This window comes from Lichenostomus cassidix, chromosome 2 (assembly GCF_008360975.1).
Source record: "Lichenostomus cassidix isolate B80296 chromosome 2, HeHo_3.0, whole genome shotgun sequence".
Taxonomy (NCBI): domain Eukaryota; kingdom Metazoa; phylum Chordata; class Aves; order Passeriformes; family Meliphagidae; genus Lichenostomus; species Lichenostomus cassidix.
This window is the reverse complement of record NC_139482.1, coordinates 102,765,546-102,782,135: the sequence shown is the minus strand read 5'-3', so window position 1 is coordinate 102,782,135 and position 16,590 is coordinate 102,765,546. Positions and strand designations below refer to the sequence as shown.

Genomic DNA, 16,590 nt, shown 5'->3' with positions numbered 1-16,590 from the left:
ATGGTCTCTCAAGAACTGTGATTCACATTACTGTTGTTCATTTTGGCTTCTGCAAACATGGAAATTATTTTCTTGTACCCATTATTTTGCAGGGTCTCTGTCTTCTGAGGAGTCTTGGTTTCTTTGATTGGTGCAATTAGGGATTACAATAATGAAATAGCACCTTAGGCTTGGCTACGAATGGGAGTAAGTAACAGAAGAGCTTTCCTCTATCCCTGTTCCACCTGGATCTTGCTCCTGTGTTTAACACTGAACATCAGCCTGTCTTTCAGAATATACCCAAAACAAACAGCTGTGAAGCCATAAAACTCTACAACAAAGGCACGGAACTGAACCCCCAGGCAATAATTACTATTGCCCTTCCAAAAAGAAGTGAGAGAAAAGTCACAGCTTCTCCAGCAGCTACCCCTGGGATGGCATACTTCAGCACTACACCTCTCCTCTATCTCATCAGGGTGATACAGAGATTTCATGGTAAATTGTTAGGCTTTACTAATCAGATAAGCTTGTCCAGGCACAAAGTGCTGTGCTTACAGCCACCTTCTGCAAGAAAAAAAATTGCATCTTCTTGTGAAGGCTGAGAAGCTGTGGATTGCTATTCTATTTGCTTGGGATTCATCTCCCATCAAAACCAGTGTTGATTTGCAGTTGAATTCAAGTACTCTGTTACAAAACTAATCCTGCAAGCAGATAGTTGGGAGTCCAATGCACATAATTTTTTTTTTTTTGGGGGGGTGGGTGGGTGGGAAAGATTAATTAAGAAAGTAGATTACATGGGTCTAGTTTATTTACTCTTGTCCTTTCTGTAAACAGGAATGAACTTTGGCAGCGTTAGTTTTCTTGTTTCATTCCACTAGAGGTAACAAAATGTGATTTTCTTTAACCAGGGCAAATCAGAAGGAACTTATCTTCTGCTCTTGAGGCTGAGATAGGAACAATGCTGCCTCATTCAAGTGGCTACCAGTCATTAAGAAATGCATGAATAAGCAGCAACAATTAATTCAGTGAGGCTGGATGAAAATATTTTTTTGGTGATAGTGTAATGTAAATCATTGTTTTACACATTCCCTTTCAATGATTTAATTCATGCCTTTCTATCCCCTGCTGTGTTATGATTCATAGATTAGTGCTCATGTGTGTAATTTAACAGAGCTGAATAACAAGCAGCACAGAGATTCAAACAAATCCTTGCATCTGATGTATTTATGATAAATTAGGAAAACATCATTAGTACCATGCAGAATGATTATGCAGATGCAAGTTTTTCATAGGTACCTGCCAAGACAAGAAGAAAAATACACAAAACATTGTATAATGAGCAGTAAAACAGATGTAGAAATCCAAAACAATGGCAGGCGTATAATCCATGTCATGTACTGTACCTGTATTCCAATAGATAAGCATCTGTTTTTCTTGAAGTGGTCCTTCTTCCTATCTTCTACTGCAACAGTGGCAATGGTTGTGGTGGTGGTGACAGTGGCAGTATTGTTCCCTACATGTTGGCTTGCAGGGCCGTGGATCTGTGCATTGGCAGCTTCAATAGCAGCTGTCAGTGCCTTCATACTGTCCAGGCTTTCTGTGGAGTTGCTAAGTCCAGACTGACTGATGATATCTCCCCTCTGCCCATGGCCATCCATGTATGCATCTTGGGCAGACTCCGTGCTGCTCTGGGCTGTGATGGAAATGAACGGTTTGGTGGTGGTTCTCGGCGGGACTGGAGGTGGTGTCTTCTTGTACGTGGTAATGCAGGATGACACTGGAAAAAACATAGGAGAGCTCTTGTTTTATTGAGGCTGCAGGGAAGATGGATGCAATTGTGATATCAAAGCATCAGTGAGCATGGACAGAGCAGAGGTGAGGAGGAGGAGGCTCTTTGCCTCTTTTAGCCAAAGAGCCCCCAAAAGCTTCAGTCTAAGTGCCATAGAAATACCTTGCTTGTCAGTGTCTTCTATTCCTCCTACGTGAGTGGCAGAATTGGCAGTAGGGCAAAAAGGGAGAGAAAGTATATATTTGCCAAGTTCCTCCTCAGTCTTTTTAGGATTGTTTTCCTCAGTGTATTTTCTACTGACTGCTCTAAGTCCCATGGGAACAAGTCCTTCCACCAAAACCTTTGTTCTGCTTATGGCTCCCAAGCAAGAGTCACAAGGATAATAAGTCTCCAACAACTTATCCTAGCTAAATTGTACTTCAAGCAGTTTTTGTACTTTTATTGAAATTGTTTTCTGTCTCTCTGCCCTGTCCTACTATATGCAGAATTTCAAACTGCATTTTTCTGAGGAAAGAGATATTCCCAAACCGTCTATCAAAGTTTGTTAACACCACCATGTTTGGACTTGCATATTTCTTTCTGTAAAATGTCTCACTTGTTGCACAGACTTCTCAAATACTTTGAAATGCTTTGAAAGCTGCTGAGGATATATTTAAAGTAACCTTTTGCCATGCTTAATTTCTCACTGTAAATATAACATCAATTCTGGAAAAAAAAATCACTTGGTTTCACACACAGGGATTTAGTGTAATGAAGTCAATGGCTAAAACCTGTCACTCAGTGGGAAAGTGTAAGTATAAACATTTGCAATAACAGAGACTTTAATAAAAGTTCATATTTTGAAGGTCACGCCCTCTTTGTAAGTGCTGCTATATGGAGTTAGAAGCTTAGCTTGAGTTTCCCAAGTTAAAACTATTGTTCTGTATACACAGAATTACATACAGAAAGCACTACATGGAGATAAAAACATCTTCCTTTAAGGGTTAGTTGGCAGCTCTGCATTACTGAAGTCCTGGAATGCTTTCAAGGGAGGAAAGAAAGTCCATTAAGAACAAAAAACAACCATGATACTCTCTATTTTTTAACAAAATAAATGCAGGCATGAACCTGTGCAAAGTTCAGACACAAACTTGTTAACATAAATTCTTATTAACAGTAATCATATGGCAAGAAATGATTCATCAGATCATTTTAATTGGCAGACGTCTATGCCACCCACATAAAAGGTAACTCAGCTACAGCTGTTCTGCTCTCTGTTTGCACTGTATCTGCATGTCGAGCCAGAAGCCATTATGGTATTAATTTGACTAGCTCACATCCATATGCCTCATATCTCCCCATAGCTGTAGGAATAGTTATGGTGTAAAAGGTGTTTCCAGGGCATGAAATCACAAGGGATTTTTTTAAAGGACTCTACTGTAAGTTTCTGATAACGTGTCTGAACCCATGTTAAACACGTTGAATGCTAATGGAAAAAAGTGTTTCAGGTAGTGAGGGTTTTGAAACTATGATTCACTTCTGAAGAATCAAACAGAAACCACGGCATCTCTGAGAGAAGAGATGGCTAAAAATGGACTTGTCAAATTTTAGCTCTGGGGGAGTGAATAGTTAATAGGGGTTAAAGGTGTTTTATAAAGTGCTCATGACAAGATCAATATCTGGAACCACCAGAAAGCATGACAGCCTTACAAAGGGGATTATGAATGTTGTGCTGTTCTTTATTTGTTTTGATGCTGTCAAAAAGCCTTTGTTGGGATTGCACATGCAGGTAAATCAGCTGCTGTTGTTGCAACACAAGCTTGTACTCCAGGACTCATGGAGAATTGTGGAGGTTGCTGCTTGGGTCAGGATACCCCAGAAACTCTCCAGGGGGTTCATGGTCTGGAGAACATTCTCTGAGTTGTGGAAATTCAAACTGAAATACAGCACAGAGGAATTCAAAGCACATATACAAGCAGATATCCAGGTAACGCTTTGGGAAGCTGGTGCCAAACTTGCCTCACAGAGGTTCGTGTGCAATGCTGCTTTGCAATTCAGCAAAGTATAAATTGCACCATTTAAAATATGCTAGGCAAGGTCACTAGGGAACTTCTGGGGACATGACAGCACCTTCAGTACATCCCAGCACGGCACATAAGTATAATTTTTCTTACATAGCAGAGAGGGAAATGATAATGAAACACACTTGAAAAGAGGTCTTGGGTAGGAGAGAGCAAAGAGCAAGCCTTAACAAGACGGGTCCCCACATCACTGGGCATCCCCCTCTAGAAAGAAACTCAATAGCAACTGTCTATTGACAGCTACCATGCTCTCTGGACACAGCAGTACAAATACAGAATTGCCTGATTAAGTTGTCTTTCATTCTGTCGGCAAATGTACTCAATGAGGAGTATAATCCACACTGCAATGAAAGATGTTTGCACTCAGCTAATTAAATCTGAAGTTATTCTTAAGAGCGGGAGAGAATTGACAAGTCATACGGTGAAATTGTAAAGAGAACTAGCAAAACGTTCTTTTAGCAAGTCAAAACAAATCCTCGGTTTCCTGGAGTCACGCAGCACATACTGTACAGCTCCGGAGAGGCAGAGTGTGCAAGTCATAAAAGAGCCCCAGGCACTTCATTACTGGAAATGATGTAAGCTCCTGCCGCTCCTCTGCAGAAACGACAACAAGGCAATGCCGGGGCTGTCGGAGGCAGCTGCTCTCAGTGCCGGAGCTGGCCGAGCCCTCCGAGCGAGCGGCCGAGGCGCAGCAATGAAAAGCCAGCGCGCAGTTCTCCGTGAGCTCTCAAGTACCTGGCAACTCGTGTCAGGGCAGCCTGAAGGATCTGCGGCTGCTCGAGTGGCCGCGGTGTTTTAAAAGCTAAGCTGCTTGAAAAACGAAACGAGTGCTCCCCAAGAAAACTGTCTGAACCCTGGCGGCTCTCCTTGTCCATCCAGGAGAGCCTGAGCGGTCAGTCTGTGCAGAGAGAGCACACAGAGCACATCCATGCCGCGTTTTGCCCCTGCGGGAAAGGAGGAAACTCATCTCTCCAGCTCTCCTGCCGCAGAGACAGAATGCCCGGCAGGAGGATTCGGAGGGGAAAGACTACAGGATCACAGGACACGTGAAAAATCTGGAGAAATCCTCACTTCACACACAGGGAAATTTCAAGGGGTTTTGCACATGAAAGCTAGTTTAATTCACACAAGGAAGTGAATTTAAAGGGCTGTATAAATTCCCTGATAAATATGTTCTTGGACGTAGATCAAGGAGTGGAGTTCTGTACGGAAACTGATCTGACTGGAGAGTCAAGTAGTCTCGTGAATCATTAAAATTGTTTAGATATGGAGTTAATCAGAAATATATTTCTCTGAATAGTAAAAGTGTATATGAACCCTCAGTTTGAAACAACACAGACTAGTTTCCAGAGTATTTTCCAGAGAGCACATGCTGCTGAAGCAGGTACACACATTCCTCTCCTAGGGCATATGCAAGGTTTAATCCAGAAACTAGTTAAGTCATGCACAAGAGTCCTCAGACAGCCAAAGTACTTTGAATCAGGCTCACTGTTTCCAGTGCATCAGCCCTCTAAGTTATGCTCTCCTTTTCCTTTTGATCTTTATCCTGTTTCTGTGGACTGCCTTCAGGTTACAGTTTAATCCCAAATACCTAGTGAAAAAATCACTTTCTCCAGATGAAAAAAAGAAAAAAATGCAAGCCACGGTGTTTGTCCTCCTAGCCAGTATTTCCAAACAACTAGCTCATGGGACAGGAATTTAGAACAGGGAGTGTCAACCACCCAGTTCAGAAGGAAGTCTAATGATAAAAAAAAAATAATCCCAGATTGCATAATAATAAAGGCTTGAATTTGAATGTTTCATTGTAAGAGTACTTCAGTTGTTTAAACATGCTCACTAGGGGAGATGAGCCCTGGGGAGCAAACATCAGCATGCAAACACAAATTTTTGACTGAGTGGATGGGTGCTCAGGAGAACCCCAAAGCAGATTAATATTTGTGAAGGGATCAAATTCACCCAGTACTTTGAACAGTGTAAATGATGAGACACATCAGCAACATCTTTCTAACTTGGCAGTCTCATATTAACTTGGTTAACAAGAATAAATGAAAGTGAAAATTTAAAATTAAGTTACATAATAGTGTATCTTCTGAGAAAAAGCATGAACTCCACAGTTTAAAAGGAGCAAAAAAGGACTCAACTTTCTCAGCAAATGAAAGATGTGGACCTGTTGGAGTGGGTCCAGAGGAGGGCCATGAAGGTGATCAGTTGGTTGAAGCACCTCTCCTGTGAAGACAGGCTCAGAGAGCTGGGGTTGTTCGGCCTGAAGAAGGCTCCAGGAAAGCCTCATTGTGGCCTTCTAGTATCTTAAGGGGCCTTATAAAAAGGAGGGAGAGGGGCTTTTTATACGGGCAGATAATGACAGGACCAGGGCAGTGGTTTTAAACTGAAAGAGGGCAGGGTTAAATTAGACGCTAAGAAGAAATTTATTCAAAGAGTGGTGAGGCACCGGAACAGGTTGCCCAGAGAACTTGTGGATGTGCCATCCCTGGAAGTGCTCAAGGCCAGGTTGGATGGGACCCTGAGTAACCTGGTCTAGTGGGTGGTATCCCTGCCCGTGGCAGGGGGTTTGGAATGAGATGATCTTTAAGAGATCGCTTTGAACCCAAACCATTGTATGATTCTGTGATTCTAACTTGTACACAACTAAGTATTAGGATAAAGAGCAGGAGTTCTTCCACCCTGCACAGATGGACCTCAGTCTTCTGATTTCCTGTCTGTTAAATGGGTGTGTTAACAGTGGTGCCCTTGCACCTCACACAGCTGCCACACAAAACACAGATACAGGCAGATCCCAGCAGACCTCAGCTTCAGTACTGCAGCCCCAGTTTAGAGGTGCAGTGCTTGATTTGGTGTGTAAGACTCAAACCATACACTTATTTCCTTATTTTGTTGAGATTTGGGGGGAATGCTTGAAAGCAGGGTTTCAGATCCTGTATTATTATTTTTACATGCAAAAAATTGGTGTGAAAACAGAGCATGAATGATCTTAATAAAAAACTAAGCAGATGGCTTCTGAGGTTGTAGAGATTTACTATTACAAAACTGAAGCAAAGATTTTTATAAGAAGTTTTAAACTGCCCAAGGGAATAATACCACAGTGAGTTATGGATGTCATTATCCCAAATGAGAACTACTGAAATCTAGATACCACACCATCAAGAATTCAGCCAAGGCCATGCTTTTTCCTGACCTCCCTCACCATCAAGCTGATACCTTATTCGACAAAAGCCTGAGCTTCACTGTCTTAGGAAACAGGCAAAACATATAACTAAAATCCAGCAGAAATTTATACAAAGTATTTAAACTATTTTTATGGCACACAGTAGCACCACAGATTTAATATCCCATGTTCTCACAGGCTTAAAGCCGTTGCTGGTGATCTTTTCATAAATCTGGACATTTTTGTGTGTAAGTAGGGTGCCTCCTGCTTCCCAGCTAGATACAGTGAAGGATCTCCTGAAGGTGAGACTAAATATGGCTCATCCTGCATCTCAAGTGAATTGAGTTGGAAAATCTGCATGTGCATACCCAGAGGATGACAGGTGAATATTTCTCCAGCAGATTTTTCTTCTCCTATTAATTTCTTTGCTGGAAGCTGCTGATGCCAGTCAGAAGCTTAATTGCTATCCCAGGGAAGCTGAATTATTGTGCAGAGAACAGGTGAGACAGCGAAAGGTGTCTGCTAAATGCAGTTTATCACTAGGATATTATCACAAATTATGGATGCACAGACAAAATCCAGGGCATGAAGGCTTCCTAGGAGACTCACTTTACTCCTTGTACTACACAGCCATTGCTGAACTTCTCTCTATATAAAAATGACAAGTACATTAATAGCACACAGCTTAAGCAAATCAGCTCTTGCAGCCTGAAAGTCAGGAGTCTAAAAGCAACTGAATCTCTGGAAAAAGGATTTCACATAAACTGAAAGTTATTACCCAGAGTGGATCACTGATGGCATATAATACTTAACTCCCAAAACTTGTGAACTTTACTGGTGTCAAGCAATTAGCACTTTGCTCTATCTGTATGCACACAGCTATCATATATAGCTGCTCAAACTGAAATTCTGTCAGGCTGAGAGAAGCCAGAAGAGAAACTGTTTTAGCCTTGCCCTTAAACTTTGGCTACCAACAAAGCATCTAGAAAAACACCACCAGGAACTGCAAGGATAAGGATGTGAGTCTGTTCAGGACAGATGCTCTCCTGTAGATTTGAAGATTCAAACTGCTTTACTAAAGTCTTGGTAGAAGGTCTCTCACATGGAATATCAACCTCTACATGCAATGAAACATGCTGAAGAAAAAAGGAAAAGAAAAAAAAGAAAAACAGAACAGCAGAATGGTCTTTTTTAGTTAGCATGTGAATTAATTACCATCTCTTTTCACTTGCACAACATTTTTTTCTGAGAAAATTGGGGAAACACTGCTTGATCTGTTGCTTAAACTATGTCTAGCAAGCCATTTAAATGCTTTCTGCACTTTACCAAAACTTTATTTCCCCCCATCTTGGAGCCATAATGGAAAACAAGAAACATTATAATTTTAGATAAAAATAGGATACTTAAAAGTATTTTATGTTTCAGAACTTATATGTCATAAAATCATCATGGTAAGAAATTAGTGTGCTTTCTGAATATCAATACTTTAATTTGGTAAAAGGCTTTTATGGAAAACAGAGGAAATCTTGTGAAATATGGTAGTTTATTCCACTTAGATCAAGAACGTGTAACAGTAAAGAAATGTAATAATATGTAGCTTAATGAAATCAGATTCTTTTCCCATACATTTTCCAGGAAGAAACTTCGCTGGCTCTTTGATATAACACTTTGTTATGTGTTACTGCAGCACTCTCAAATTCCAGAATTTGCATCTTTTCCCCTCTGGCAATAATGTTCATAAAACAAAATGGGCAATTTTTTTTTAATGTGGAGTTGTGCTAACCAAATACAGACGCATATATGTAAACAGCTCTTTAAGTCAAAACTCAGTGCAAGAACCAAAACCTGGATTTTCAGTAGCACACGGGGTTGGACTCTCTGCAAGTATCTAGCCATCATAGTTAGAAGGTGTATTTAAAAATTTTCAAATCTGAGCATGCTCTGAAAAATTCATCCCTTCTTTTTTTGCTTACTGAGGAATGGTTGAATGTAAAGACTTTGTCTACAAGTGCACATTTCCAGTTCCTGGTGCTTATTGTTTGAAAACCTGTCTCTTATTTACATTTCTAAATTGAATGTGGATTCTTGAAAACCTCACCCAAAGTGTGACTATACAACCTGATTTCCAGACTGTATCAGTAGTTCTTTCAACATGCCAGAAGTGAGTGTGCCACAGAGGAGCCCATACTTGCCACTGTGTTTGGGCATATCATATGTGCTATTTCTTGAAATTACCATGTAATATTTGTAACTACCAGTGCTGGACACATGAAAACACTCTTGTTTATACGCTCTCCCTTCAGGTGTAGCAGTGCATCATTTTAGGATGAGCTTGTCACAAATTTGATGGAGACATTGCAAGTTGAAATTGTATAGTTCTTGTCACAGGAGGTTGGACTAGAGAATAATTAGGATTCTCCCCTTCTGAATCCCTGAATCCCAGAAACCAGCCTGTGACCCTGGAGGAGACTTAAGCAAGCCAATTATCTCTGAGTAATCTGATCATGTAGCATTCAAGTTAGCTAGGTATTTATGTTGCATCACTCTTCTCAACTTCATGGCAAGGATTTTCTTTTAAGCTCTTCCCTGCAGCTAACTTTCAAAAGGCAACACTTGGCTGGGGTATTGACATTTCAAAGTGTGATTTCTGTATAAAAAAAGTCTGTAAAAGTTGTTCCATCTTCCTCAATGTGGAACCGTACTTTCTTTCTTTGGTGCTGATGTTAGCACCAAGAAAACAAGTTTCTACTGGTTTTTACTCCCAGTGGTTTTCTGAATACTTAATAAACTTAAGGTAGGGTAAGCAGAATTCTGTATTATTGCACACATTGGTATCAAGCTGGTCTCACAGAATTTGATTAGTGATGCATCTAAATTGGCTTAGAAATTAATTAGTTTAAATTGCTGCAAACGCACCCCTGATGTGGACACATGTAGAAGTGAATATAACTGTTAATGTCTTTTTTTAAAACTTAAATGGAAATGAAGGAAATAAGAATGATTCTTTGAAATAATTTATCGCAATTAATAAGAATGATTCTTTGAAATAATTAATTGCAATTTATTGCATCAGTTCAATGATTTTAAAGTGATTTCCTTTTATGCCATGGTGTGCAAACAAGCTGCACATTGTTATCAGTTACACCCATTTGAATGCAGAGAAAACTGTATAAGTATCATTTAACCCAGTGAGAGTTTGTGAAGTTTAATTTTCTGGGTCATAATCAGTTTTCAGGGTTGCTGTATTTGAGTTCATTTGTGCCTGCATGGTTTGCTTACTTTTTTATGGAATTTTTTTAAAGGTACACTAGACTAGAGAATACAATGACTGTCCATTGTTCTAATGTATTGTTATTAATGAACTTTTCGAAGCTGTCCCACAATGGGGAAGTTCTGCACTGTGGGACAGCTGACAGCTGTGTGTGTGTGTATATATATATACATACACTACAAATACACATAGGATGGTTATATTCCTCCAGTCATCATGGGACTGATATAAACAGCAAATACAGAAATGTAGGTACACCAGTTTTGCATGCTATTCAACCCTAAGGCTATTCAGAAGATTTTAAGCAATCAAGAAGGTCATTGCTCTGAACCAGGCTACTCAAATGCTTTTAATACAGCCTATATGCGACAGGATTTAGTATTTTTGGTACAGTAGCCACCTACTTTATTAATCAAACTACTTTATGATGCTGCTGAGTGTAGGCTGTGATTCCTCGCAGCAGAAAGCACTTTGCCATCAGATCCAGCAACCAACTCAAATCTCTCTGAACTCTTAAAAGAAAGTATATGCTTAAATTTTTTGCTTAGTACCTGGTGCCATCAAGGAGTTACTTCTTTGACATTGTCTCAAAAGTAAACCTTTGAGTTTTGAGAATCTTGTTTTATGCTACTTGATATATAAGATTGTATTAAATAGTTTGGCTAAGAGTTAAAAGTTATTCAAATGACAGTGATGATGAAGGGCTGCTGTATTTCAATCAGATAGATGTTAGGAAGAAACTGTACAAATGCCAAAGACAAGAAAATAAAAGCCAATATCAACTAAAAGAAGAATGTGATTGATAAAAAAGATAGGATTAGGTACTATGAAGGGCCATGAAGCACCACAAGAATTGATTTAAACCATTTTACTGTGAGTTTCAATATAGCACTATAGGGTCAAAAGACCTATGCAGGTATAACAGCACACTATGTTATTCTCACAGATAAATACTTATAAACATCACTGTAGAAAATCAGGTTTCAGGAAGAAAAGCATCACGTGCCTATTGAGCAAGAACATCTGTTCAGACAGGGAAGTACTGACTTGTTTTCAAGCAGCCAGTACTGCATTTTTCAGCACACTTATCACTTTTGGGGTGTTCCAATCCAAGCAGGAATGCTTAAAACAAGTGAATTATGCTTGTGTATTTCCTAAAAAATCCAAACCAAGACCAAAAGCAAGAGCTTCTCATAGCAGGAAGAAAGGAAGGAAGAAGGAAAATTACAGACTGAATCTGTGCTCCAGGCTGAAGAGTAACTTGTCACCTGAGAGACAGAATTATGCCCCAACTCAAAAATTCTGCCTCTGCTGATAAGGTTATCAGATGACTTGCAAAAAGTCACCTGTCAGGGCAGATCCTCTAGCACTGTGGGGGAAAAAGCCAATCCTGTCTCAAATGAGGAGGAAATGTAGACAGAGTGTTTACACAAGAAATTATACTTATCTTTGGCCTAATTTCAGGCAAAATAGCAAAACTGAAGCTTGAGGATGTTATCACTTTTTGTGAATTAACTTGAAAAAAATTGAATTGTTTGGTGAATACACACATGAAAAATGTTTGAAATACATATTTGGTGTTGAGAGGAATTAAAATCTACACTAAACCCTGATTTCTATCCCCTCATTTTACATTCAAATGAACAAGTTGCATCCTTGCTCAGTGATAAGTCTGAGGTCACCATGAGTGACCTCATCCTTTCAGCTCTTTGCTTGTTTTTATGACAAGAGTTCTATTTAATAATGCAACAAATCAGCTGAAAATACTGACTTGATGTGAAAAAATTCCTGAGGATCAGCCCAAGTGCCCTGAGCATAAAAATATTGACATCTCATTTACAGTCATTACAGTGAACAGATAAGAGCATTTCAATATATCTGAGCACAAAAATCACTTCTTGTTGGGAGTCCTGAACTAGCACCCAGAAGACATTTAGATAAAGAAATGTTGTAGCCCTGGTATGCACAAAAGAAGACTAACAAGTCTTATGTGACTTTTAAGCAAGGTTTAAATGAAAGACATTGTCATTTCTTTCCACATATTTCTCCATTTATTAAAGAAATGCCTGTAATACAGGGCTTTGAGGGAACTCAGATTCACAGTTTGTAGGAGATGTCAGACACAAACTCCCACATCTTCCTTGGAGATATTAAATGCATGTCTCATAATAGTGTAACAGCCTTTGCCCCCTATTTTTTGTGAATTTCTTTTTTATGAAAAAAATCAGTCTAGTAGAGGTGGAAAATTTGAAACTTGCCATCATGATCCTGAAACCCTGAATTTGTGCCATATCATTCCAGTGGCAAAAATCATGGGTTTATTCTACATAATTTGTATAAGGACAAAGAAGCATTGTCACAGTACAGAACCACGAGAATAAACTTTTTTTTCTCTAAACCACTAATTTTGTTTTCCACTTACAGTTTACTTTAGCAAGAGATTTTGGAATTAGTGCTCATCATTAGCATCTCCCTTTTTTTCTAATCCCAGGACAGCAAAATAATTTTAGCATTTCTCACATTTACTTAAATGAAAAAAAAAAAAAAGAATAACACATTTTGTAGTGACTTTGCTGAAAGATAAACCCAGACATTCTGGGCTGGCTAAGTTGAAGGTAGACTCAGGACACCTCTTTGAGACACAAGAAGAGAAAGCAAACATGCCCAAACAAATTTTGACACTTCAAATTATTTAGACCTTTTGAATCTTTAGACTACATAGGTGCTTTCTGAAGATCACAAGGCCAATAGGAAATCTTTGCAAAGACAGCAAGGTGAAACCTAAAAAATCCATGCAATTTCACATGCACATAGCTAATACTCCACATCTCTCAGTGCATGAAATGCAGGAAAGATCAAATTTGTAACCAAAGCTCCAATTTTTGACTTTTCTCCCTACAATTTCCTGCCCCACCCAGCCTGAAACTTCCTCTTTTTAGCCATCCCTCTAACAAGACCCCTTTATCACACCCCCAGTATTACCCCTATAGTTTTGGTGTTTATTTTGGATTGGAAATCCATTTCTGAGACTTTACTGGGTAAACCCAAATCTCTGACTGAAGATGCTACCACAGGCCTACAGGATGTGAAAGGAAGGGGAAGAAATCAAGTCTGGATCCTATTGTACAAATTGGTCAGTTTACAATAAATAAGTAAATAAATAAACGAACACACTAATACCAATAGCTGCAAATGTTGGTCAAAACCAAGGATGCTGCACAGAGCAACTTTCAGCCTGGTTCAACTCAGGCTGTTTCATTCATCTCTGTTTTGCCTGAAAACCTTTCTATGACCTCAATTTCTGTTTGCATGGATGTTTGAAGAATGTCTGTCTTAACACCAGCACCTTTATCTGCCTGGTTAACATGTGGTTATTCATTATTTGTTATTCTCATCAAATTACAGAGTCTGAGCAGCATCACTGTCAAATGCCAATCACTGAGCACAAAAAGCAAATAAATAAAATGGACAGATGATGAATAATCCACAGGCCAGGGTCTGCTTTTCCTAAATTGTCCGTTAACAAATGAAAAACAAATACATGTGTAATAGTGAGGACTGGGATAGAAATTTAAAATTCAAGATTAAAATCAGTTTCAGTGAGTAAATCTGTTAAAAAAATTTAGCCCTTGTTACTAAAAATTTGTATATAATTTACTTTTTATCACAGGAGATGTAAGAGGATACACAGAGTGTGCCTAGCTGTAGGTCACAGCAGCATCATCCACGGCTGCACTGCACCCAGCTGAGAGGATGGGTTGAGGCTAGTTGGATGCTTTCCAGAAGAGCAATTACTCTGGAGTAATTATGCATTTTGGAAGTGGTTTAAACTGAATCACTACACCCCCATTTTTTATTTGAGATTAAGAGTATCCAGATGAAGAGCTATTGTGGAATAACCACAGTACTTCTGGAGAATTTCCAGAGTTAGACTACTGCAGAGAAGTACAGAACATTGAGCCAGCAGTTTTCTCCCACAATCTGTGTTTTCTTCAGCATCTGTCAAAGGTCAGGCAGGTCTGACTCCCTTCAGCTTTTAAAGACTAAAAAGGGCAATATTCAAGATACTTTGGCTGAGTGACTTGGGTAAGAAAACAGCAACAAAGTGTGTGCATGAACTTGTTTCTATCTAAGATTTCTCAGGGCACAAACTCCCCTACCTGCTCAGTGATCAGAAAAAGCATGGACAAATACATTATACTAATTTCAAAGGCAGCTTATTAGACATACAATGCCATTCTTTTGTGCCTAAAACTGCTGTTTAATTCATGTACACCAGGACTAAAATATACTCAAAAAGTGATGAAGAACTTTCTTAGCAGTTTTCCTGAATTTGGTGCTTAGGACTGTGAGTGAGTCATATTTTTTTTGTTATCCCATTCAGTTGACTTTCCTATACATGTGTTGAATGTGCTATGTATTAACAGCCAAGTAGGCCACCACAGCAGTTTTCTTTGAGATTGGGAACCTGCTGATTTCACCTGTTTATCAAGAGAAAAATGTCATCTCAACAGGAAAAGATTGTTTCATATTTCTCCTCTCTATTTTCCTCTCCTGAGCAATTTTTTTAACCCCTTAGAGCCAAGTAAAAAAATCACTGGTCCAGGAATTTGTTTTTCCTTTTTCTATTTTCTAAATTTTTTTTCATAATTAAAAAAAATATAGAAACACTTTATATAAAAGCTAAAATGTAAAGTTGGAAAAGGATACCCTTAATGGTCTTTATATATGACTGTGTGAAATCACTTTGTGTCTATTTTTAATCACAAGTGGAATTGAGATTTTAAAAAGGCAAAATAATTATCTCTATTTATGAACAACCCTACAATGATAAAGGAAAAAGTGCTAAACCTTTCAAGACAGAAATAATTTCAAACCTTGCCATGTTTACACAACAGAATGGAAGTGATCTCTGTGGGGCACAGAATCATAGAATCATTAAGGCTGGAAAAGATCTCCAAGGTCATCAAGGTAAACCTTTAACTGCATACCACCCATTAAAACTATATCATGACGTATCATGTCTTGTTGTTTTTGAACACTTCCAGGGATGGTGACTCCACTGCCTCCCTAGGAAGCCCTTAGCATGTTAAGAGGCCTTCAAGATGGAAGACACTAGTTACTCTAATTTAGGTTAGCATTACAGCTGGTGCCCTAAGCTGCTCTGAAATGTTCCAGAGCCTTCTTTTCCTCATATCCACCCTTACAAGTTAAAAGTAAGACCTCCTAGATTATTGTATTAGCCTCACTAAGGAGAGTTGAGCACCCAATACGTTCCTCTCCCTTATAAATGATACATTGTCGAAAGAAAAATTTGGTTAGAAAGTCTATATTTCACATTCCTAAGACTCCTGTGTGCCACTTGAACAAGAACTGAGCTTCCCATGACCTTCCACAGCCTGCCATGTGTGAAATGCATCCTACGTGACAATTTTAACATCAGTTGCATCATTAACACATGTTCCTGACTACACAATGTTTTTTTGCACTTTGCCAGATGAGGCAGAGGCTAGATGAACTGTGCACATGCAGTTTTCTAATACAAACAATATGGCATTATTATTCTTGGAAACGCATTTGGAAAATCTTTCTCCACGTTGTACAACGCGCATCAGGGTGACAGGTGGGTGAGGCATCGCGTGTGGGGCAAGGAAGAGGAGCCCACAAGTACAATAAATACCTGTGTGCATGTACTTGCCTGAGCACATCAATACAGCCACCCAGGCGTACGCATACAGAGCTATGTTCATCTTCAACCCTGCTTTTGAGTTTTGCTTTTCTTCTCATCTTGCATGATGCAACAAATTTCAAGGCATACTCTCCTCCTGAGCTTGCTTTGTATCTTTGGGGTTTTTTTGCAGGATGGTCCTTTTGGGTAGCATTCTTAGCTTCCTCAGCATATGACACTGGGAGGGATTTGGTCTATCCACAGCTTTCACGTTAAGTCCCAAGGTATCTTGTAACACTGACTATGCAGACTTAAATCCCAACACTTAATGAAAACACATAGAACTTGCAGTAATAAAAGGGCTAAAACCTCAAAACTGAAATGCAATGGGAAGTGAGCAGAAGAGCTTCAAAGGCTTGGCCAGTGTCCTGGGCCTTTCCAGATGAGGATGAAGCTGCCCAGGTCATTCTTTCCTACAGGTAAACTAGGAAAACGCAACAGGTTAAGGAGGTCAGTGTCCCCAGCGTGAGCTGGCTTGGATCCAAATGCAACTTATTTCCCTGCCAATTCTTCACAGAACAGCATATGGAGATATACTCAGAGACAATTTCTTTCTTGAAACTCTTTCCTTCAGCTTTAAGGTAAGTGTACATGCATGTG

General features: G+C 39.3%; 1 protein-coding gene across 12 annotated transcripts in view; it reads right to left on the bottom strand.

Moving 5' to 3' along the window:
* Window positions 1–16,590, bottom strand: part of DLGAP1 (DLG associated protein 1) — a 405,566-nt gene that overhangs the window by 28,746 nt on the left and 360,230 nt on the right. For all 12 annotated transcript variants that reach the window (XM_085052618.1, XM_085052611.1, XM_085052617.1 and 9 more), the window contains one exon: window positions 1,383–1,756. In XM_085052618.1, coding sequence (XP_084908744.1) covers window positions 1,383–1,756 — 374 coding nt within the window. The remainder of the gene's footprint in view (window positions 1–1,382; window positions 1,757–16,590) is intronic.